The sequence below is a fragment of the Carettochelys insculpta genome, chromosome 11, assembly GCF_033958435.1.
Source record: "Carettochelys insculpta isolate YL-2023 chromosome 11, ASM3395843v1, whole genome shotgun sequence".
NCBI lineage: Eukaryota > Metazoa > Chordata > Testudines > Carettochelyidae > Carettochelys > Carettochelys insculpta.
The window spans coordinates 18,132,079-18,154,815 of NC_134147.1; the positions used below are offsets into that span (position 1 = coordinate 18,132,079).

The 22,737-nt window shown below is 58.6% G+C and overlaps 1 protein-coding gene across 2 annotated transcripts; it reads left to right on the forward strand.

Moving 5' to 3' along the window:
- The first annotated feature begins 873 nt into the window (after positions 1 to 873).
- Positions 874 to 19,722, forward strand: PPP2R5B (protein phosphatase 2 regulatory subunit B'beta). 2 transcript variants are annotated; one of them, XM_075004843.1, is made up of 14 exons: positions 874 to 1,600; positions 2,283 to 3,091; positions 9,605 to 9,801; positions 10,205 to 10,306; positions 10,620 to 10,712; positions 11,389 to 11,519; positions 12,123 to 12,182; positions 12,525 to 12,633; positions 14,256 to 14,309; positions 14,396 to 14,446; positions 14,712 to 14,831; positions 15,295 to 15,422; positions 16,112 to 16,213; positions 16,611 to 19,722. In XM_075004843.1, exons 2-14 carry the CDS (start codon positions 2,893 to 2,895, stop codon positions 16,756 to 16,758), a joined length of 1,494 nt encoding a protein of 497 aa, XP_074860944.1. In that variant the 5' UTR covers positions 874 to 1,600; positions 2,283 to 2,892; the 3' UTR covers positions 16,759 to 19,722. The 2 variants fall into 2 exon arrangements, with proteins under 2 accessions (XP_074860944.1, XP_074860945.1); XM_075004844.1 differs by having other exon boundaries at positions 2,297 to 3,091.
- Positions 19,723 to 22,737: the final 3,015 nt, after the last annotated feature.

Below are 22,737 nucleotides of genomic sequence, written 5' to 3' on the forward strand. Positions count from 1 at the left end.
GGTGGACCCCTGTGCCCATGAGATGCAGTTTTCCAGCTTCACCAGCTGGGGCAAAGGTGGAGATGGCCTTATTGCTTCTCTGGCTCTGGTGTCCAAAATCTCATGTCCTTTATTTAGAAAGCCCTGGAATCCTGCAGAGGAAATCAGGTTGTAATCATGTCAGAGTCAAATTATTAATGCTATTGTTCCCAGTACGGGGGCGGGGGGCGGGAGAGAGCTCTCTCGGACTACCAGGCTGAAGCCTCTTTACACACCTGGCTCGAAGCCATCAGAGTCCTTGCACACACCCTGTTCTGGGAACGTCCTGTGCAGTACTGTAAGTGGCCCGCGCTGCGAGTGACATTGCACGAGGAGCTCCGCCAGCACACGTGAACAAGTCCGACTGTAACAGCGCAAGCCAGCCCTGGAATAACCAGCCCTAGTGCAAACGTGTGAGCAGTTCCCCAGTGCAGCGGCACGCTGGTGCCTCCGGTGCAAAGGGATCCCGGCCACTGCCGGCAGGTCACCTGGTGCACCAACGTGGGGGAGTCCTCGTACAAGCAGCAGAGCGAGCAGCTCCTGGTGGTGCAACAGGTGCGAGAAAATCCCCACGGAGGAGCCACCGGCGTGCAACAACCGAGCCCCGCTTGGTGCGACGGCTCAGCACCTCCCAGCCCGGCCGCGAGCGCCCTGTGCCTTTAAAACGGGGCCGAGTCCTACTCCCAGCTCAGCCAATGGCCGCGGGGGGTGACATCATCCTACAGCAATGACGCAGGAGCTATTTTTACGGGACCAATGGGATGGCCGGGAGGGCGTCACGTGGCCCGGAGAGGTTACTTAATGTCAGCCTAATGAACGGTGCCTCAAAGAGAGGCAGGGCGGCTGGTGGCCGGGGAGGGGGAGCCGCGCGGGCCGAGGGGCTGGTGCTGGTGCTGGTGCTGGTGCTGCCCGGGCCGGGATCCCATGCGCGGAGCTGGGGCGCTGTTGCAGCCCAGCCTCTGACCGCAGCCCCGAGCCCGGCGCCGCCCGGGCCGCGCTGCCGCAGGCGCCCCGCGAGGAGGAGCCGAGCCGCTGCGTGGTGGGGCGGGGGCCCGGGAGGGTTGGCGCGGGGAGGCCTCGGGCTCCGCATTGCAACGCGGGCGGGCTTCGCCGAGGGGGGGCCGCCGCGGGTTGCATCCGCCGCTGCCGGGCCGCCCAGCGAGGCAGAGGGCTGGGGCGGGAGCCATGGTGAGATGAGTCCGGCCTGCCCCGCCGAGCCCTGACCCGGCCACCTGAGCGAGGGGAGCCGCGTGGGGGAGTGACACCCCCCCCCCACGTCTTCCCCTCTGCGCGGAGATCTCCTTTGGGGGCCGGAGGTTGGGGGATGCAAGTGGGGGCAGAATGACCCAGCCCTTGCATCGCTGGCTAGTTCCCCCCACCGGCCCTCCCCAGACCTCCCGCAGGTGACCCTGCTGGAGGTGGGTATATGGCTGGCCAGCCTCCTTTGTCCTCTCCCGGGACACGGATTCCTGCCTCTCCGACCCTCGGCTCCTGTCCGCGTCAGAGGAAGCCGGGGGCAGCTCCTTCCAGTGTACTGTAGTAGGGTTATGGTGTGTGGCGTGTGTGTGGCATCCTAGATCTGGTACGTTTTTGGCTTAAATATCGTGGCTTGCACCTCGCTGCAAAGGGACAGACGCTGCTTCGGTAGAGGGCAGAGGGAAGGAGCTACTAACAGCAGCCTTAAGACATAAGCGTTGCCAGTGAATAGCGATCGCGTGTGTGTTATTTATTTGGTGCATGGGTCTGATTTTTTTTTAAGGGTAAAGTCTTCCATTTAGTTTCCAAAAGGAACTGGGTTGCTGTGGGTGCAGCGTGATAAAAGCTGTTTAAATTTCCCTTCCTCCTAGTGGCAGCAGGGTGGGGAGCTGAAGCGTGTGTAATTGAGCAAATTCCCGGTTTGTAAAGTTTTTTTGCTGCTGGGGTTGGGGTGGCAGGTCAGATTGGTGTGTGCAATTTACGATGTGCTGCTAAATTCAGGAGCTGAAGTCGCATCAGTGCTTCAGCTTGCGGTTAGAGGAAAGTGAAAGCAATGAATTTAGGGAAGTGTCTTTACTTTTGGAGAAGATGGTTTACAAATATGTATTTTAAAATCCAGTCTTAAATCTGAGAGCACAGTCAGGTTGGCTTTGAATGCACTAATATTTAGGGGGTTGCAAAAAGGGATGGGGTTATGCTGCTAGAATTGCTCCCCTAACATTTATCCTACCATCACCAAAGTTTAGAGGGAGCCAGTTTCAAATTTTCATTGGCTTCTGGTTCATCAGGATTGCTCCTGCAGGGAGATGTGTCTGAACTGGACAGCCTGATTCATTCCTCCTTGGAGCCACCTGGGGAGAGAAACTTGGGATTCAGAGTGAAAGCTCTTTGGTTTCCAAATACGCCAGGAACTTACCTCAACCCAGGTGTGAGGACCTGTTTGGACTTCTGCTGAACTCCTCCTCTGCATTGGGGTGTCCCTGGAATAAATAGGCAATTCTCCCACCCTTAGCCAAGCAGGGGACAGGTGTGCGTGCGTGGACACAGGGAGAATACATCCTGCAATGATTCAAGCCAAAGCAGGTGTCCCATCGGGCCTGAAGTTTTGAATGTACCTGTGGACCTAAAGTAAGGCTCCAGGCCTGGAATCCTCTTGGCAATTGGAGACTGGATGATCACCCCGTTCTGGGGCGTGAGGGACAGCTGTGTTGGATACGTGTTGCTGCCTTGCCATGGGTCACATGCTGAAGATGCGAATGGCCTGTATTCCTGCCATGGTGGACACCTCTCCAGAGTGCTAACGGACACCGCTTTACCCAGCATCCTCTTGGCTTAGCTGGAGTGGCCCTGTCTATTGGAGAAGTCAGGGAGCTCTGATAGCTGCCCCCACCTGTGAACATGGAGACCAAGCTGCCCCCTGCTGGCACCCCGACCAGCCCCTCATCCCCGGGGCTGTCGCCTGTCCCGCCGCCTGACAAAGTGGACGGTTTCTCCAGGCGCTCCTTGCGCCGGTCCCGTCAGCGCCGCTCTCACAGTTCTTCCCAGTTCCGGTACCAGAGCAACCAACAGGAGCTGACTGCCCTGCCCCCGCTGAAAGGTGAGTGATGCACAGCTGGGAATGAGACTCCTGGCTTTGGGAGGGAAGTTGAGTCCAGTTGCTGGAGCAGAGGATTGAGTCTCAGGACTCCTGAGTTCTCTTCATAAGCGCGTCCGAATGCCTCAGTTTCCCCATCTCTTAAGGGTGGGGATTTGTGCACTATCCTGCTAATTTTTGCACAGACCCACACAGCAGGTCAGGGAATATTCAATGTGTGTGTTAGATCCTTATGTGCTGTCTGCCCTGATTAGCCCCCACGTTCCCTTCCTTATCTCCCCTCTTGTCATCCACAGCCAGACCTAGGCTTTGAGTGTCTTAGTGTTACTGGGCCCTTGGCCATTCCCGCCTGAACCTCATCACCCAGCCGCTGGGTCCCCTGCTCTTTGTGCTCTGGGACTAGCAGTCATGGGCTTTGTTATTGTGGGGTCTCCTGGGAGTCCTGGTGGTGTCTGTGCTCTGTTCCTTATGGTTTTTGTAGGGTTGCCCATGAGTGCTGGGCTTTATCAGATGGGTGCCTGGGAGTTCTGGGGCTTGCTCCTAACCGAGCTGTTCGGGTCCTTTAGTGGAGCCGAGCCAGGTTAGTTGAGTCCCATGGGCTCTCTGGGCCCAGTTTGTTGTAGGGATGAGCGGGAGCTCTGGGCTGGTTGTGGTGGGGTTACTTGGCAATGCAGGACCTGTCTGCTCTCCCCCTCCTGAGCTGTTTGTGTTGTGCTGTTCCCTGCCCCCTCCTGCAAAGAGGGAAGTGGCTGGAACCCCTTAGTCACCACCCTCCCTCCCTCTTGCCTTGGCCCATCTGGCCCAGTGACTCAGCCACCCTGCATGAAGCAACAGGCCCCTGGGAAGTGAGGCAGCCCCATGAGGGTTGGCTTGGAACCCAGCCCCCCTGCATGGGGATGGGCCGCTCGGGATGCGGGGAGTGGATTGTGGGCTCCAGTTCCCACCCAGGCTAGTCGCTGGGACGTAACTAACGTGTTGCCCATTTGGCTGCCCCCAACCTGAGCTGAATTTGCCAGGTCCCAGCCTGGACACATGGCAGTAATGGACAGCCAGGGGCCTTGGGATGCTGAGCTGGACTGTTGGTCTCCAGTCTGCAATGGCAGGGGTGTCCTGCTGATGCCCTGGAAATGCCTCTCCTGACAGCACAAACCGCTCCCGGAGCCCTCTGTGCCCTTAGCTCAAACCTTTCACTTCCTTCTGCTGCGAGTCTGCAGCCCCGACCTGGGAGAAGCCCTGATGTGGGAGCTGAGGATGGAGGGACGATCTTTTGAGGTGTTTCCCCATCATTCAAGCCCCTAAATGGGGACAGGCTGCCCATGGGCGGTGTAGGGTCACTGCTTCCTGGTCAGCTAGCGCTTTGTCACATGGTACTAGCTGCCATGATGCCCCAGACCTGGGGTCCATCAAGCCTGGCCTAGTAGCTGGGGTTAGAACCCAGAAGTCCTGAATGCTGCTCCCCCGCCCCAATTACTTGGCTCCACACTCATTCCAGAGCTGGGAGCAGGATCCTGAGTCCCAGCCTCCTCCCTCACCCTGACCCACTAGGCTCCCTCCTCCCGCCCAGGAAAGTGCTGGGTATTTGCTTGGTTTCTCTAAGTGCCTTTTGGAGCCAGCAGCCAAATTGATGCTGAGTGTCTCCCTGGGAGCCTTGCCAAATACCCACTGGCTCTCTGGCTGGGGGTGGGGCTATGAGTGGGGGAGCTCAGGCTGTCACAGAAGGCCATGGGGCTGCAAGTCAGCATGAAGAACGGATTGTGGCGCCCATCAGAGACCGGTCTGGTACAGCTGACCTGGCCATGCGAGTACCTGCGTTTGATTTGCTGTGAATACTTATGGGCCCATCTGAACAGACTCGGAGCAGCCAGGGTCAGTGTGCAGGTGGGCTTCATGCCTGGGCCCAGTGAGGGTTCTGTCACGCTCTGGTGTCATATGTCCCTGGCAACTGCCCTCCAACCTGCGGGGCTGAGGGCTCTGCTGCAGGTTGGCTGGGAAGCCCCAGGCTGAGGTAGCTGGATGTTGTGGGTTCGGATGGAGGGGCCACAGCCAAGCTCTGCAATTGCAAGAAGCTCTTCAAGCCCCAGAGGCTTAAAGACACCGTGTGAGAGTTGGCTGCCCACGTGTCTGCCACCCGTGTGGGGGATCCCTTGGGCCTTCCCCAGATCCTGTCCTCACCCCCCCACCCTGCCATCCCAGATCTATCAGCCTCTCGCTGCTCAGAGCTGCCTGGAGGCTGGTGCTGCTAGCTGCAAGGGGGCTTAGGTGAGACCTGGGAGGGAGTGGAACTGAACGGCCTCCTGTTTTAGGAGAGTCCTGGCTCCTGTCCTGCCCAGGGTGCAGGGCCTGGCTCCCTCAGAGCTGGGGCATGGGGCCTTTCCCCTCCAGGGGCCACCAGCTCAGCTGCAGCCTGCATCTGCTTGTTGGCCTCTGTCTGGAGTGAGTTTGTGAAGTGTCTGTCTGGTTCAAAGCTGCCTCTGCCCATCCATCTGTTTCTGTGCCTGAGGCCTTAGTGGTGATTCCAGCTTCCTTTCCATTAGAAACCTCCCAGCATCTGTGTTCAGCCTCCCCCAGAGTCTGACTTAAAGAGCTTGCCTGTCTATCCCAACCCCCGAGCCAGCTGTGCACTTGGTATCTTCCAGGGGCTGGGGCAGAGCTTGAGGGCAAGGGGGCCCTGGGGGCAGAATGGGGCAGTTGGGGTGACAGGAGATGTGCTCCAGCTGGGTCCAGTCTTGGGGTGCAGGTGAATTTCTGTAGGCGTCTTCCATGGGCACCTCTTTCCCTGCCCAGCACGGAAGCGAGGTGCCTGGCAGGGAGGGAGGTGAGCATGGGGGATTGCAGGGATGGGAAGCTGCCTTGCTTGTGTGGGAGGAGCATGAGCTTTGGCTGTGCAAGGTCCTGCAGTCTGGGGGAGCCAGGCTCTCTCGGCTTCGAGGGATCTGGTCCAGATGTGTCCCTGGCCAGGGCTGCCTCACAAGCAGGCGGCTGTCTCCATCTGGAAGCAGGAAGTGGCCTGCCTGGGGAGACCACCCTGGAGGGATATGGGCTCCTCTCTTCCTCTTCCTCTTCCTCCTCCCCCACATCTGGCCTTAAGCTCCCGCCCCTCCCCCACTTCCCAGGACTCCAGATGCTGCTGCATCTCAGCTCGCTGCTGCCGTGGAGACAGGTCCTGTGAGGCTGCTACCCACTGGCCTCCCTGCGGGGAACACTGGGGCTTGCTGAGCCAGCCCTGGCCCACTGGCACCCTGGCTGCTGCCTCTCAGTTGCACCCTCTGTCAAGCCCCTCCATAGCCTGTCCTAACCTGGAGGCGTCTCCCCTCACCCAGCTCTTGTCACCAGTGCCCGGTGCCTGGATTTGCTCTCTGCTCCATGCAGGCAAAAGACCAGCCTTGCTGCAGTGCCTCCCACTTACCTCCCCCCTTTATCCATCCCGCATGTGCCCCAGCTGTGCTTCCAGGGGCTGCTGGAATACTGAGGGTGTCACAGGGAGGGGCTGTGCTGGTCCCAGCCTGCTGGCCGGGGGCTGCGGGCTTCTTGCTTGGCTGATCGAAGCCGGCGCCAGTGCCGTCTCCCCAGGGAGTGGGAGGGGAGGAGGGCTGAACAGTGAGTTGAGTTCCGACTGAACTGAAGCATGGGGCTGGTGAGAGGCTCTGAGGTGCAGAGAGCAAAGGGCGTGGGCTGGGAGAGCCTCCCTCTGCTGATCCGCTGTCCCGTGTCTGCCCCGCTGTGTTTTGGGGGACCTGATGCTGAGACAATAGCTGGAGTGTGCATGGGCTGTGTTGAGGGGGAAGCTCTTCCTCCTGGCCCCAAGCCGAGATCCGTGTGGGGGCGCTGGGAAAACCCAAGTTGCGCTGGCAGTGTTTTTCCAGCGTTCCCGGCTCTCTTGGCGCTCCCTGCTGCACACCAGGGCTGGGTGGCTGTAGGGAGGTGGGGCGGGTTGAATGCGGTGTAGTGGCGAGAGCACTAGGACTCAGGTTCTTTTTCAATCTCTGCCGCTGACCGTAAGCACGTCTCTTTCCGTCTGTGCCTCAGTTTCCCCTTCCCGCTTTGTGTCTTCTAGATCGAGGCAGGAGGTGTTCCTTGAAAGTATCTAGTCAAGCATGACAGGACGCCTGTTCTTGGAGGGCTTGGGGCTCTGTGCAGCACCACTATCCTGCCCAGAATTATTCTGCTTCTTGCTCTAGTGCAGCAGGGACTGCTGGGAATTCAAAGATCATTGCACTTATGGTTGTTGTTCTTCCATATTTGCCACATTATTCGCACTCCAAGGCCCCTCTCTAAATAAATGCCCTCCCACTCCCCCAGAGCCAGGGACCCCAAGCACATCACCCCCCTTCTAATTCAGTGCCATCCACTCAGCAGAGCTGCCTGGCCCACTGCCGCTCTGGGGGCCGCCCCCACTGCTGTACATGTCTCCCACCACGCATTGGGGCGTGGAGTGGGCAGGCGGCACTCCCCATGTGCAGCTCTCGGGAGGAGCCACATTTATAGGCTCCAAGAGCCACAGGTTGGCCACCCCCCTGTATTTGCCACAACGCAGTGTCCCATTTGCTACATGTGGGGAGCAGCGGAAGTATTGGATGCTGCAGCTCTAGTGAGTTATCTGCTTCCCTTATGCAGATGCCACACTGAGTGCTGGGCTGGCGCTCGGGACTTCTGGGTTGTGTGCCTAGGTTTGCCACTGGCCTCTGGGATGACTTGGTGCAAGTCCCAGCCCTACTTTGCCTCAGTTTCCCCACCTGTAAAATGGGGGTAATGAGGTCGACCTCCTTTATGTAAAGTGCTTTGAGCTCAATGGGTGAAAAGTGCAGGATAAGAGCTGGGGATTATTACCCGGCCTCCCCCTTCAGGAGTCAGAACTGACTTGCTTCTCAAGGCCCTTGAGCATCCAAGAAGGAATCTCTGGTTTAATCTGTGGTCTTACATGGGTATCAGTCCCAGTAGAGGTAGACGTATTTGCACTAGCTCCACTTGTGCAAAGGCTTAGAAAGAGCTGCCTGGCGGCAGTGGGTTGGGCAGGCAGCTCTGGGGAGTTGGCGGGTTTTGTGCTTGAATGGCGAGCTGCCCCCGTGGTTTCACTGCTGTCTTTACCGATTCCAGCAGAGTTAGCGTTAGCACACAGCTGCCGACGGGAGCTGTCGTGCAGAGGTGCTCTCACAGTTCCTCCAAGACAGTCTGAAATGGTGTCTGGGCCCTGACGGGAGGTGACGTGTTCCCAGGCAGTAGGGAACAGTTGGACTCCCCATTATTATTGGGCTTTCTGTTTGTTTCCCCTCTAATCTCCATGATAATTTCAGTTGCTGTCACCATCCCGCTCAGGTGGCTGGTGGTATATTCCTGCTGCTACACTTGTGTTAGTCAAGCATGGAATTTCTGTCCCCAGAGATTGTGGTGCCGTTGGATTAATTTAAGGTCTGTCCTACGTTTGTCACTCGTAGTGCCACTCCCCCAGCGCAACACAGCGAGGAGATGTCATTCCTTTGTTTCCTGGTTACACCGTGTCCTGTTGGTGATCCGTTCCCTGAGTTTCTGTGATGAGGATATGTCGGTATCCTCGGTCAGTGCAAGGCACTCCAGCTCATCCCCTCTGAGCTCCGAACCTGTGGCGCTGTAGCTGCACAAAACCCAGCATAGAACGTCTTCCTTGCTGTTAAACAAGGCTCGGCCTGTTAATTGTTTGCACAACGGTAGCCCCCTAGGAAGCCTAGTCATCAGCGACGGTGCCCATTGCTGGACAGACACAGAGGAAAGCCTGTCCCTCATGGAGGGGAACACGGGAAGGGATCAGCTTCATGGGAACGGACCTTTCACGCCAAAGGGGTTTGCTGGCAGGGAGGCACCCCTGGGGAGAGCTTCCGAGAGCAGGAGTTGGGGTGTTTTTCTGCAAGCTCCCAGCGTGGGGGATTGGCTTGGAGGGTTTGCCTTCTCTTCGGCTGTTCTCCCAGGCTTGGAGCTAGCCCTCCCCTCTGTCCACCTAGGGTTGAACTATTCCTGCTGGGGGCTGATGTTTGCTCAGTGGTGACTCCCCTTTCTGCCCCTTGCCCCCCAGGAATCCCACCCCCTTGGGCTGGTGGCATGCTCCGTGTTGTCCCCATCCAGCCATGTGGGATTGTAGCATTCTGTGCACGGGGCGGGTAGTGCGTGGGAGACAATCCTCTCCGTGTGGGATTGTGCCCTTTACACTAGGGGTACAGGCTTGGCTCCGAACCCACAGCGGAGTGTACCACTCTCTGGTGAGGAGGGGTGGGGCTGGGGCGAAATCTATTTGGGACTGTACCACTTTGCAGTTTGCTGGGACACTGCCAGGGCTAAACTCCCCCCGCTCAGCTCGCGCTGGGTTGGACAAACTCTGTGGGGTCCAGTGTCAGAGCTCAGTGCAAGCCTGTGTGGGATTGCACCATTTTGTCACAGGGAGGGGGGAGGCTCAGTGTGAGGGCTAAGCCTCCAGTGCACATTGGGATTGTACCACTTTGTGGCGGGGTGCCCCTGGTGCTGACACCCCCCCTGCCCCCTTTCCCCCAGACGTAGCGGTGGCCGAGCTGCACGAACTGCTGTGCAAGAAGCTGCAGCAGTGCTGTGTGCTCTTCGACTTCCTGGACTGCGTGGCCGACCTCAAGGGCAAGGAGATCAAACGGGCGGCTCTCAACGAGCTGGTGGAGTGCGTGGCCACCAACCGTGGCGTCCTCATTGAGCCTGTCTACCCCGAGATCATCAAGATGGTGAGGGAAGGGGCGGGATGCCTGGGGCTGCCCCAGTGCCGGACGGGACGTGCGTCTGTTGGGCTATCAGGGTTAGGAGCCAGGACCCAAGGGAGCAGGACCCTGCTCTGGGAGGGGAGTGGGATCTCGTGGGGTTGAGTGGGGGGCTGGGAGCCAGGACTTCTGGGTTCTACTCATAGCTCCGTGCAGGGATTTCGTGGGGTTGAGTGGGGGGCTGGGAACCAGGACTCCTGGGTCCTCTTCCATTGCCACTGACCTGCCCTTTGAGCGTTCTGGGTGGGATTGATTCCAGTGTAGGGCAGGGGCTGGAGCAGGCTGGATTGGCATGTCAGGACGGGGGTGGTGGTGTGGGGCATCCTCGTGCCTAGTTGAATCCTCCCCCTCCCCATTTCGATCTTGCCAGATCTCAGTCAACATCTTCCGGACGCTCCCACCCACTGAGAATCCCGAGTTTGACCCTGAAGAGGATGAGCCCAACTTGGAGCCCTCGTGGCCCCATCTCCAGGTGAGGTGCCCCTCAGGGAGCCTGTGGCAGGAGGGTGAGGGGCTGGTGTGACTGTGGGGTATGTTCCTGCCTGCTTATAGGCAGAAAACTGTAGCCTGACTTGGGCTCCCACCCCAAGCTGGCAGGGATCACATCCAGCTGGCTGTAGGGCAGGGGTTGGGGGAGGGACTCCCTGCCAGTCTGAAGGGGTTGTGCATTCATGGGCAATGGAGCAGGCCTGTGCCCAGAGTTGGATGGCAAAGAGCTAGGATGAAAATAGTCTGTGGTGGGGAGCCACCATCTACCCATTAGTGGTCTCAATTCTCTTGCTCAGCTGGTTTACGAGTTCTTCCTCCGCTTCCTGGAAAGCCCTGACTTCCAGCCCTCCGTGGCCAAGCGTTACGTCGACCAGAGATTCGTGCTGCTGGTGAGTGGGGCTTGGGAAAGCAGCAGGCCTGGGGGAACTGAGGCATATTGGGGAGTGGAAGATCCTGAGGGGCTGTTGGGGTCTGAGAAGTCAGTGGGTGGGGGGGTCTCACTCAGTTGATGGAAGTAATCGTTGATTTTCCCCCCTCCTTCCCCCATGGTCTGCATGCAGGGGGGCTCCTGACCTGGGTGGTGGAAGCTTGTCTCTAGCTATAGTGCAGCAAGTTTGCTAGGTCTCAGCCTGACTGGGCATCAGGCCTCCATCCCAATGGGGTGTGCTGGCTGGCAGTAGACACCCGCCCAGGAATGGACAGGCCCACTGGGAGAAGCACCCCCTGGCAGTGAGTGCACGGAGGCGGGGGCTTCAGCCGCTGAAGCCAGTCCTGGGCTGGGGAAGCCAGCAGGAACCCCAGAGCATGGGTGGGTGGATGCATTTGGAGCATCTAGGTCAGTCCCACACTCACTGAGGACAAGCCAGTCATTGCGCCTACAGCCTGATGCAACGAGAGTGGGGGAAGGCGCCTCATCCATGAGGCACAAGGGTTGTTGCGGGGTTGTGGGAGGAGCTAAATCCTCCAAGGAATAGTCCAGCTGGGTGTCGGGATGAAAACTGGCGGAGCAGGCTTGCAAGGTCATCTGTGGGACTCGCTCACCTGCCCCCCTTCCCCCTCCCCCAGCTGCTGGAGCTGTTTGACAGCGAGGACCCGCGGGAGCGTGAGTACCTCAAGACCATCCTGCACCGGGTCTATGGCAAGTTCCTGGGGCTGCGTGCCTACATCCGCAAGCAGTGCAACAACATCTTCCTGCGGTGAGCCCCGTGGGCAGCCTGAAGCATGTGGTGGGGCAGAGGCTCCCTACCAAGAAGTCTCCTGACCTAATTAAGGATCATGGGCTGTCCTGGCATTCCAGGAAGTCCCTCCTGGGGAGGGTTGGACTTCCTGTGGACGATTCTTTTTGGGCAGGAGTGGGATTCCCATGGCATTGTGCCTCTCCCCGAAGTGTCCCCAAAGCACAATGCCCTTCAGGTTGGCAGGGTGCTTGAGATGGGTTGTCTGATCTCAGGCAGTGTGGCCCTGAATTCCATCACTTAACCTGTGGAGGATAATGTGCCTTCAGGTGTCCGCCCGGGACCGGTGTCCTGCCTGCACAGCACAGGTTCCCTGGCAGTGTTCTCCACTTGGTCTGGGCTGAGCCATGGGGAGGCATTAGCCTGTCCATAGCCATGTCCCCTCCACTTCCCTGGAGTCCGTCCCCTCCAGAATTCATAGCACTTGGTTCCTCCCCCTGTGCTACTGGGCAGGGCTGGCTCCTGCCCCCTCCCTCCCATATGGTGAGTCTGGGGGGAGCTAGGGTTGGTAAAGGGACACTGGGGGCATTTTCATCTCTTGCCCATGGCTCCACCCCCACCCAGGTTTATCTACGAGACGGAGCATTTCAATGGTGTGGCTGAGCTGCTGGAGATTCTGGGCAGGTAATGGCTGCACATGGGGCCGCAGATGCGGGCTGGGGGTGTGTGTGGACGTATGCAGTCTTCCAGGCCTGTGATCTGTTCTCTGGGAGCCAATAGAGTGACCCATAAGGATTCAGCTGTCCCTGGGGGTATCCCCCCAGTAGTCACCTGAGCACTGTATATTCCCCGCCCCGAACATGCTGGGAACCCTAATCCCTGTTCTGCCCCACCTCAGAGCTTATCCCACTCCTGGGGGAGCCTGACTCAGTTGCTGGATTGGTGTGGGTGGGTGCGTCCCCATCACCCCCGGTTGTCTGTGGGTTTGTCACTGCTTGTCCCTCCCCCACCCCCTTTAACGTGCAGCATCATCAATGGCTTCGCCCTTCCACTCAAGACGGAGCACAAGCACTTCCTGGTGCGGGTGCTGATCCCGCTGCACTCGGTCAAGTCCCTCTCCATCTTCCATGCCCAGGTAAGTGCTGCTTGCCCCCTTTCTGGGAGGGGCCCTGAACTGCGACATCTGGCCAGGGATCACCTCCGGGGCGTGAGCGGCAGGAGCCAGCCCTGAAAGTACACAGGGAATAAGGGATCCCCAGGGGACAGGCTGGCTCAAGGGATCAGTAAATCGGATACAGGGCTTCTCCCCTGTTGAGGGTCCTGGCTCTCATCTGGACCCCGGGCAGGGGAACTCGCTGGCTGGGGGATGGGAGGGAGGGACAGGGAATCTGGCCCAGGTGTGTTTTTAGTTGCTGGGTCTCACCCAGACTCCCCATCGGCCTTGGCAGAGGGGCTGGACCCCAGCAGGGCCCATTGCCTCCCCCTGTCCGCAGTCCAGGTTGGACACAGCGCTGGCAAGTGGGACATTTAAAGTATGGCCTCAGCGGCGGCAGCAGCAGCTTGTGGGAGCCCCTGTACCTTTCTGCCTGTCTCATCTCAGTGCTGTCCTTAGCCCCTCTGAGATCCAACTTTCCCCAGTCCCAGTGCGATGGATGCTGCCTCGCTATTGCCCCGTTGTGGTGTCTGTGTGCTATAGCAGCACTCTTGGCCAAAGCTGGGATAGTGCCTGTCCTGGGTCGGGCCCTACCAAATTCACTGTCCAGTTTGGTCAATTTCCCAGCCACGGGATTTTGACCATCATAAATTCCATGATTTCGTCTTTTGAACTGTGAGGTTGAGTGATGTCACTGTTGGAGTCCTGACCCCAAAAAGGGAGCATGTGTGGGGTGGGGCTATTGTGTGGGAGGCTGGGTTGTGGTACCCCTACCCTCATTTCGATGCTGCTTCTGGTGGGAGTGCTGCTATCAGAGCTGGGCAGCTGGAGAGTGGTGGCTGCTGGCTGGGATCCCAGCTCTGACGGCAGCGCTGCTGCTAGCAGCAGGACATAAGGGCGGCCATGTCTACCAGGCCAGCCTAGCTTTTGCGCTGCTGCTCACAGAGCTGGACCCTCAGTCAGCAGCCACATCTCCACTGCTGCCCAGCTTCCCAGGCAGCAGCAGCGATACGGGATTGCCACCCTTATTTCTGCGCTGCTGCTGGCGGGGATCTGCTCTGAGCTGGGTGCTTGGTCAGCAGCTACCACTCTCTGGCTGCCCAGCCCTGAAGACAGAGCAGAAGTAGAAGTGGCAATGGCAATACTGTGCCCTTCCCCCCAAAAAAACCTTGTCACCCCCCACCCAAGCTCCCTTTTAGCTCAGGACCCTCTGTTTGGGAAATGCTGGTGTCCCCCCACAAAATCTGTACAGTAATGGGGCAAAGCGCGTGCACAAGACTAGATTTCATGGTCCATGATATTTTCATGGTCGTGAATTTTGTAGGGCCTTAGTTGTGAACCATGTGGATATGGGTCTGACCCCTTGGGGGTAGGGGAAGATCTGGAGTTCGGGGGATCTCTGGGTCTGGTGCTGCACATGGGATGGGTATGAGGAGTCGCTGTTATGGGTTCAGGACAGATATTTAGGTGTGGTGGTAGGAGCCCTGTCTCAAATGCTTCCACTGCCTGCTTGTGGAGATCTGACCCCTAAGCTAGGGAGGACATGGCAGGGTGTCCAGTGCTGGGGATCCCCATCTCTGAGGCTCACCCACCTCTCCTTGCAGCTGGCTTACTGCGTGGTGCAGTTCCTGGAGAAAGATGCCACCCTGACAGAGCATGTAAGTGCAGCCTCGTGGTGGGGGCGTGGGACTCCAGGGCCCAGCCACTCTCCCCCTCTAACTGTCCCGTGTCCCCCTTCCCTCAGGTGATCCGCGGACTGCTGAAGTACTGGCCGAAGACCTGCACTCAGAAGGAGGTGGGGCTGGGGGCCTGGGGGAGAGGAGAGGCTTTTGAGCTGGGAAATATCTGACGCGGGGTACTAGAGGATGGGTTTGTGGGAGGCATCATTGGGTCGAGGGGAGACATCTGTGCCGGACAGAGTAACGAGGTGGTTCCTGGGGGACTTGGGTAGGCACAGGGGTTGGCCACTGTTGCTGGGCGTGGGGAGCGCTGGACTGCAGAGGGTTCCTCGCCTGGGCCTGTGACTCACAAGGGGAGCTCTGCCCCTCTCCGCCCGCCAGGTCATGTTCCTGGGGGAGATTGAGGAGATCCTGGATGTGATCGAGCCCTCGCAGTTTGTCAAGGTGCAGGAGCCGCTCTTCAAGCAAATCGCTCGCTGCATCTCCAGCCCCCACTTCCAGGTGGGTGCAGCTGGGGGGCAGGGCTCTTGGGCACCAAGGCGTCGCCGCTCCCAGGGCAGGGGTGGTCCGGACTCAGCCAAGCTGGAGTTTCCTCACTCAGCTGGTCCTGAATCCTTGGTCCCCTGCCCTTGTTCGGAGCTGAGGGCGCCAGGGCTCTGTCTCCAGCCACAGCTGAGGGGTGTTTTCTTTGGGCCTGGCCCCTGCTGGTGGGGGTCACTCCCATAGGGCTCCCCTGTGGGAAGAGGGGGAGGGAGAGCTCTGACTCCATTAACACCCCCCAGTCACAAGTTGGTGAGGTAGAATAGGGCAGTGGGGGTTAGGGCAAGAGTGCTGGGGCAGGGGGTGGGACTGGACCTGATCCTGTCTCCCCTCAGCCCAGGTGGCGGAGGGGTGGGGTGGGAGGGTGCAGGGGCTGCCCCCCCCCCCCCCCCCCCAGCACTGACCCTCTCTCCTCCGGCCCCAGGTGGCAGAGCGGGCTCTGTACTTCTGGAACAACGAATACATCCTGAGTCTGATCGAGGACAATTGCCACACGCTGCTGCCTGCCATCTTCGGCACCCTCTACCGGGTCTCCAAGGAGCACTGGAACCAGTGAGTGTGTGGGGGAGGGGTCTCGCTGCCCGCCCCCTTCCGCTGCTGCGGGGCTCCGGGAAATGGAGGGGCCCTGAGCCTCTTGGCTTCCCTCCAGCAACCCCCTCCCCCTCCAGGCTGGGTGAGGGGCTTAGTCGGGGGCCGTCCCTGCCCAAAACACACAGCTGCTCGGGGCACGGTGAAATGTGAGGCACCAAACTGCCTCCGGCCCCATCCCTTGACGGCTCCTCTGGCGCAGGCGGGGGGACTGGGGTGGAGCAGGGGCAGCCGCACGGCCAGCAGCTGGAAAGAAGAGGTGGTTTTTCTTCTCTCTGGTCAGCGGTGTGGCCGCCCCTGCTTCTCTGGTCTGTGCCTCCCCCCCACCCTGCTCCAGGGATGCCAGGGCTCCTGGACCGGACCCCCTGGGAGCAAATGGGCAGCTGGTCTGGGAGAGTGGAAAACTGCTGCTCCCACCCCTTCATGGCTTCTGCCCCTGCAGCTGTGCCCGGCGGGAAGGGGTGTGTCTCGAGGGCGTGGGGGTGCTGGGCTGCGGAGTTGGGTGTTGTGGCACACGCCAGGTCGCTGTGGTGTGAGCGCTGTGACGGGTGCCAGGACGTGCTGAGAGCAGAGGTGGAGAGGGGGGTCCCAGGGTCAGGGAATCACCACAGGGCTGAAGCCAGTCACCTCTCCTCCGTCCCCTGTGCCCGCAGGACAATTGTCTCCCTGGTCTACAACGTGCTCAAGACCTTCATGGAGATGAACGGGAAACTCTTCGACGAGCTCACGGCCTCCTACAAGGTGGAGAAGCAGCAGTGAGTGGGGGCCTGGGGGGGGAGTCAGATATTGGAGTTGGGACCAATCCCCCTGACTTCTTTAGGGCCAGCCCCGGCTGTGCAGGAGTCCCGGGGGCGGTTCTGGGAGAGGTGGGCCCCACCCCACCTCACATTCTATAGGCCAGGCCTGTTTTGGCCCTTGGGCAGGTTTGGGCAGGGAGGTGGGTAGGGAGGCCCCTGGCCAGTTTGGAGCTAGCACCCCCCACAATGCACTGGGGAGGGGGTCCGGAAGCCATCTTGGCCTGGGTTTCCCAGGGACTTCTCCAGAGCTCCAGTGAGGGCGTTTGACCCCTGGTGCTGCCCTGGGTTATCAGGGATGCGGGCTAAGTTGGGTGCTACTTCCCCTTCACTCAGCCCCCCACCCCCCGTCCTGCAGGGAGCTGAAGAAGGAGAAGGAACGTCAGGAGCTCTGGAAGCAGCTGGACGAGCTGCAGCTGAAGAAGCTTCAGGGTCTGGAGGAGGCGCAAATGAACCAGCTCAACCTCCAGCACAGCCTGGGCTTGCAGAGTGGCAACAAGAGTTAGAGAGGCGCCCAGCTGCCCTGCCCAGCCTGTGCCAAACCAGAGGCCCATGGCCCCCCCAGCCATCGCCATCCCCATCCCACCAGGGACGTGGATCCCAAACAGGACTGGAGGGGGGCCACTCCTGCCTCAGCAGTGGCACCTCACGTGGGCTGGCACTTCGCCCCATCACATCTCCATGGTGTCCGCTTAACACGTCACCCCCCCATTACTCTCATGGGCCCTAGCTGGCACAGGGACATGTTATTGGATAGCCCCAATGCCTTGCACTCCTTGGGCGGTGCAGAGTCCAGCCTCAGACCCTTGCTAACGGGGCGGGGCCAGGCTACATCTTGGGGGAGGGATGCGATAGGCTGCGGGGGCGCAGGACCCCTGGCAAAAGGATCGCTGTGGTGGCTGCTGCCAGCAGGGTGAATTGCTGGTGATTCCTGCCCTGGCAGTCAGCCTGTCTTAGCTGCCCCTGTCCAGCGAGCCACCTCTGACTGGCACATGGGGTATAACAAGGGGTTAGACAGGGAAGCCAGCTTAACTGTGCTCAGTGCAAGCTGCACCCTCTAGCCATCTGCTGTAATGCAGCAGCTGGTGCCCGGTTTCTCTCCTGTGGATGGATTGGGGGCCCTGTGTTTCTTAAAGCAATAGACCTCTTGTTCCAACCTAGGGCTCCTAATAGAAGAGGGGAGGGAGCCAGAACCCTTTCCTGGAGGCCAGGAGTTCCAGCCCCTCTCTGCTACCCCTCTGTGGGGTGGGTGTTAGGCAAGCAGGAATGGGCAGGGTCCACTGATGACCCTGAAGGTGGTGAGACTGAGCTGCTTGGATGGGAAGGACTCTGAAAGAGCTCAGCTGACTCGAATTGCTCCTTCTCCTCCTGCCCCCTAGGCTTATTGCTGCAGCACCTGGGGCAGAGCTGTCCATCAGCTCTGGAGTCTGCTGCCCAAAACTTGGCAGTTAGTTTAGTGGGGCACTCTGAGCTCTCCTCTTCCTCACTGCACCTCACTTCACTCCCCTACAGACACAGCTCAGGGGAAAGCTCCCCTCCCATATATCACTGCAAGCCACAGTCCCAATCCCATAGTTCAGCATGCACTGCAATCCTTGCCCTATCCCTGTCCTCTGTGCAAATAGCCTGGGGGAGACACCCCTCCCATACACCTGCACACACTCCTGACTCCCCTGCACAAACGTACTTTGGGGAGACACCCTGCCCCCACCCTCCACTGCTTCCTGAAGAGGCAAGTGTTTCCCCTGATATAAACGCCAGGATGGCAGAGGTTTTGGAAGGGGCTGTGTAGTGGCCCAGGTACAGGACCAGCTGCCAGTGACTGACGGCTCAGGACAGAGGGATCGTCAGTCAGGAGCCTCTTGTCAGCCTCTTTGCATGCTGCTACAGGAGCAGGAGGGAAGTGGCTGGGGGGTTGGACCTGGGATTGGATCCTTAGGGAGGGGAGGGCGTGGGAGCCCTTCTGGGGAGGGTGCCGAAAGGCAAGGAAGAGAGTAGGTTTATAGCCCCGCAAGGCTAATGCCAATCTCCCCTGCCTCTCCCCACTCATCTTGGTTCAGCTCTGAGGGTCATGTTTCTTCTTGCCATGACCCCTGTCCCCAGCAGCTGTCCTCTGCTGCCATCCCTTTCTAAGTTTGCCTCCTTCCTTTCCAATGTCTGTTGGAAACATTTAAGGCAGTCTATTCAAAACACCCCCCCCTTCAGATGGTACAGTCAGTTTACCCCCTTCCTTGCTTAGATGGTATGATCCATTCTGCTCCCCCTCAGGGAGTGATCCAGTCCAACCAGCCCAATTCCCAGCTGTGAGTGAATAGACTGTGCCATCTGGGAAAATTAAGGGGGAGGCTGAGAAAATGACTATTTGAAGTGGTCTTTGGATTGTACCATCTGGCATCAATTGTTGCATATCTGGGGCTAAAGAGGAAGAAGGCTGAGTAGGTGCTAGCATATGGAAGGTGGAGAAGGTCCTTGAATAGCTTGTACCATTCGGCTGGGGTTGGGGGAGTGGCGGAATGGGCTGTGCCATCTCAGGAGATGCTGGGGGGAGAGTAGAGAGGTTTAGGACTGTTCCATGCTGGGGAATGGGATAGGCTAGCATGGCTTGGAGCAATGTGGCATTTAACTTCCCCAGCCAATTGTAGCAATTGAGGGGAGCTGAGGGGGGCTGGACTTGGCCATTCTAGCTCTGGGAAAGGGATGAATGCATATTTTATACTATATGAAAGGGAGTGAGCTGGATGGAGCCTTCCATTGCTGGGGAAAGGGGAGGCAGTTAATTGCTGTCTCATGTTATATAGCCTCTACCATTTTTGTGGGTGGATGGAAGCATATCTCACTGGTGGGGAGGAAGGTCCTGAATAGACTACCATTTGAAGGGGGTGTGGAATGGATTTACCATCTGCAGGCAGGGGTTGAAAAATGCTCCATTGCTAATCCTGCTGAGCTCATGCTCTTGCATCTCCAATGTCTTAATTTTCTTCCCATCTTCAAGTGCCGGCGCTGGCCAGAAGACATCCCGGGTATCACATCGTGCCCTTGGTACTAGGCATGACTTTAAAATATTTTACAGTTCCCTGGGGGTTTTGTTATTTTTTTAATTACTATTTTACTGGTGGGAGTAGTGGGATATTTTTAATTTAAACCTTAATTTATTTGTAGCAACTCACACCATACGGTGATTGTAGTAACCAGGTGCACAATTGTTGTCTCTTAGATACAGCAGCAACATAGTTACCATGAGAGGAATGGGGTTGGGGGTGGACCCCCAGGGGTTGCTTTGGGCGGAGGGGAGGAAGAATTCAGGGGCAGGGGTTGAGGTTAAAAAAAAAAAAAAAAAATCCCAAGACATTAAGTGACTTTATTTAAGGTGATTTGGTTTAAGGCTTCCCTTGCTCTTCCTCTCTTCCTCCTGCCCCCTATTTTTGTTTGCTGGATAAGTCTGTATTCAATAAAGAGATACTTTCATGTCACTGGGTGTACAGGTTCCATTCATAAAGTGTTGGGGCAGCCTGCGAAGGTGGGAGAAGGAGCATGTTGGTGGGGGCTGGGAGTCGGGGCACCTGGCTTCTTTTCATGGTCACTGACTTGTTCTGAGACTGGTCAGGGTATAGATCACTGGGTTGTTCCCTTGCTATGTAAAATGCCTTCATCAGAGCGGTGGCTGAGTTAATTGGTGAATGGGGGTAGATGAGGGCCAAGTGTTCCCTCTTCATTGGGCAGAGACACTCAAGCTGGAAAGTGTGCCCCCCCCCCACATCCTAGGACTCCAATATCCTGGTTCCCAGCCCTCCCCATAGCTTTTGAAAATTAGCGATGGGGCCGGGGGGGGGGGGGAAATGTGCGTATTAGCAGGCTGTGGAGTTCAATGTGTAGCAGATGTGTGCTCCCCTGGGTGGGGTTGGGACGGTCCCCTGGAGTTCAAAGCTCACTCTAAATTCTTTCAGCGGGGCGGAAGCAGAAAGGCCATCCAGGCTCATTGTGCCCTGATGCTAGGCCGCTTCCCCCTGCCAGCCAGCAACGAGGGGTTCCTCTGTCCTAGGGGTGGGCATCCAGGAAGACAAAACCAGCCCTCTTGGCTCTCAAGAGCCTAGAAATGGCTGGCCTTGGGGGTGCTGCTCTGGGGGAGACCTAGGACCCTTCAAGGCCTACTTCTGGCCTGGTTCCCCATGCCATATAACCAATGCTCCCTGTCACTTTTTCCAGGGGGGTGTGGAAAAGTGTGCAGTGAGGTATTGGATGTGCACCATTCATAAAACACATGCTGGGCAGCTGTGGCTGCTCTCCTGTTCAGCTGGGTGGCATTTGTAACTCTCCAGGGTGGCTGTCCAAGCACCCAGCTTACAGGGAACACTGGCTGTAACCCCTGTCACAGTGGGAAGGCTCATGATAGTGGAGGAAGAAGTGAGGACCCTAATGCTTGAGCTAGTAGAGATCGCCATTTGCTGTTCACCTAGCTGCAAGGCTGCTAGTCTGTCCTAATGGGGCAGGGGTGGGTATCCTGTTTGGGTCATGGGCCCCTGACCCACAGAAAAGTCAGTTGGGGGGATGGGGAATCCCCCAAGAAGCACAAAAATCCCCAAACCCTCACTGATGTGGCTCCCAGCTAGAACACCTCACACCCTGGAGGGGTGGCGGGGCGAGAACTGAGGTTCAGGGCTTCCCCTAGGCTGGATGCGGGGCAGTGGGGAAGAGGGGAAACTCAGTGGCTAGAGCATTGGCCTGGGAAACCCAGGGTTGAGTTTAATCCTTGAGGTGGCCTTTCAAGGGTCTGGGGTGGGTCAGGTCTTAAAAAAAAAAAAGTCAGGGCTGGTGTGAAGGCAGCAGACTGGACTCAGTGACCCCTCAAGGTACCTTCCAGCTTTGACATACATATAGGTCCATATATTCCAGATTAACTCTTTGGGGGTCCCAGGGCTAATGGCTTTTTGTAGGGTCCCCAAACTTTGGGGTGGGACCAAAAATGAGGGGGTCTGTATGGAAGGGAGCAGCCAGGGAGTAGGATGGGAGGTGGAGGTTTTGTTAGGGAGGGAGGGTGCAGGGGCTGGGTGGGAGAGGGGGTGCAGGTGGGCAATTGGGGGGGCTCATCTTGTACAGGTCCCTGGAGGCACGCAAGGCGCTGTTCCCAGGCACCACCCCTGTTGGCTGTGACTCTGGCCCATGGGAGCAATAGGGAAAAGCCTCCAGGTGTGTGGTTTCCTAGGCTGCCGCTTCCCCCCCAGCCAGGTGGGAGGGAAAAGAGTAGCTTTCTCCTCCTGCCGGACAGAGCCTGCAGGGTGTCAGCTCAACCAGAGAGGGCCAGGGGACATCCACCCCCAGCCTCCCTGACCGGCCCCTGTGGCCTCCCATGCTGGGGAGCTGGCGTTCAGACTGCAGCCACGTAGGTGGGTGGTGGGGTTGGAGCACCAGCATAGGGGGCCAGCACCACTGCTTCTTGGGGGCCAGCTCCAGGTAAGCCAGGCCGTAGGTTCCCCACCCCTGCACCAGGCTGGGCTTTAGTCACGCTTCAGGGCCCAGGTCTGATTCGCTGCAGAAGTGGGCAGCAGTAACCTCCCCACTGAAGGGCTGCGGGTCAGTGGTTCCCGAGTGCAGCATGCAGGGCTCTCCTCAGGCGGAGGCGGCTGGGCCGGGGGTGTCCGGACAGCAAGCGTGAAACAGGAATGTGGGAGTATTAGGGACCTATATAAGGCAACACCCTAAATAGTGGGGCTGCCCCTAGGAAACCAGGACCCTTGGGCACTCCCCAAGCAGGAGAAGGTTGGCTCCTGCACAGCCAGGGCGTGCTGCAGTTTCTTTAAGCCGGGGCCCTAGTCGCAGACCCAAATCCACCAGTGCAGTGAGGGAACAAGTCCGCAGTCTCCACCGAGAACTGTGACCCCCACCACGAGGTGGGCTGGGTGAGTCGGTGTCCTCTGCCGCCTCATCCCTCCCCACCTGGACAGCGAGCCCGGGCTGCTGCCGCAGCATCTGCTGCATGCGAAGCTCAGTGAAGGGGGCCGGGGGGGGGCATAAATTCTAAGGACAGCCCATGACTCATGACCGTCGAGCCAGCAGCTGGGACGGGGGCAGAAGGCCGTTTCGCTCTGCCTCGGGCCGCCCTTCTGTGGGCAACGTACGGCAGGTCGTGCTGCGGGGGGGATGGCTCTTTGCTCTACAGCCTGGTACGCTACATGGAGCCTGCCTCTGTGCGCTCTGTCTGTGTGAGGTTCCCCCTGCGGTGTCAGCCATTTTGTCGATCAAAATGGCTGCCTCTGTGCAGCGTAACCGTGCAGGTACTGGGGGCGCGTGGGCCCTCTCTGCCCTTCCGCTCTTCACAGGGGCGTTCTCCAGGCTGGCTGGGGTCCTGTAGGATCTGCTGCTAACTCTGCGCCTTTTTGGGCTTTCCCAACACGCCGCTGGGTGGGCATCCTCAGTCCCCGGGTCAGAGGAGGCCCTGTGTCACGGGGGTGCTGCAGAAGCCCATTGGGGGGGCTGCCCCAGGTAGAGCC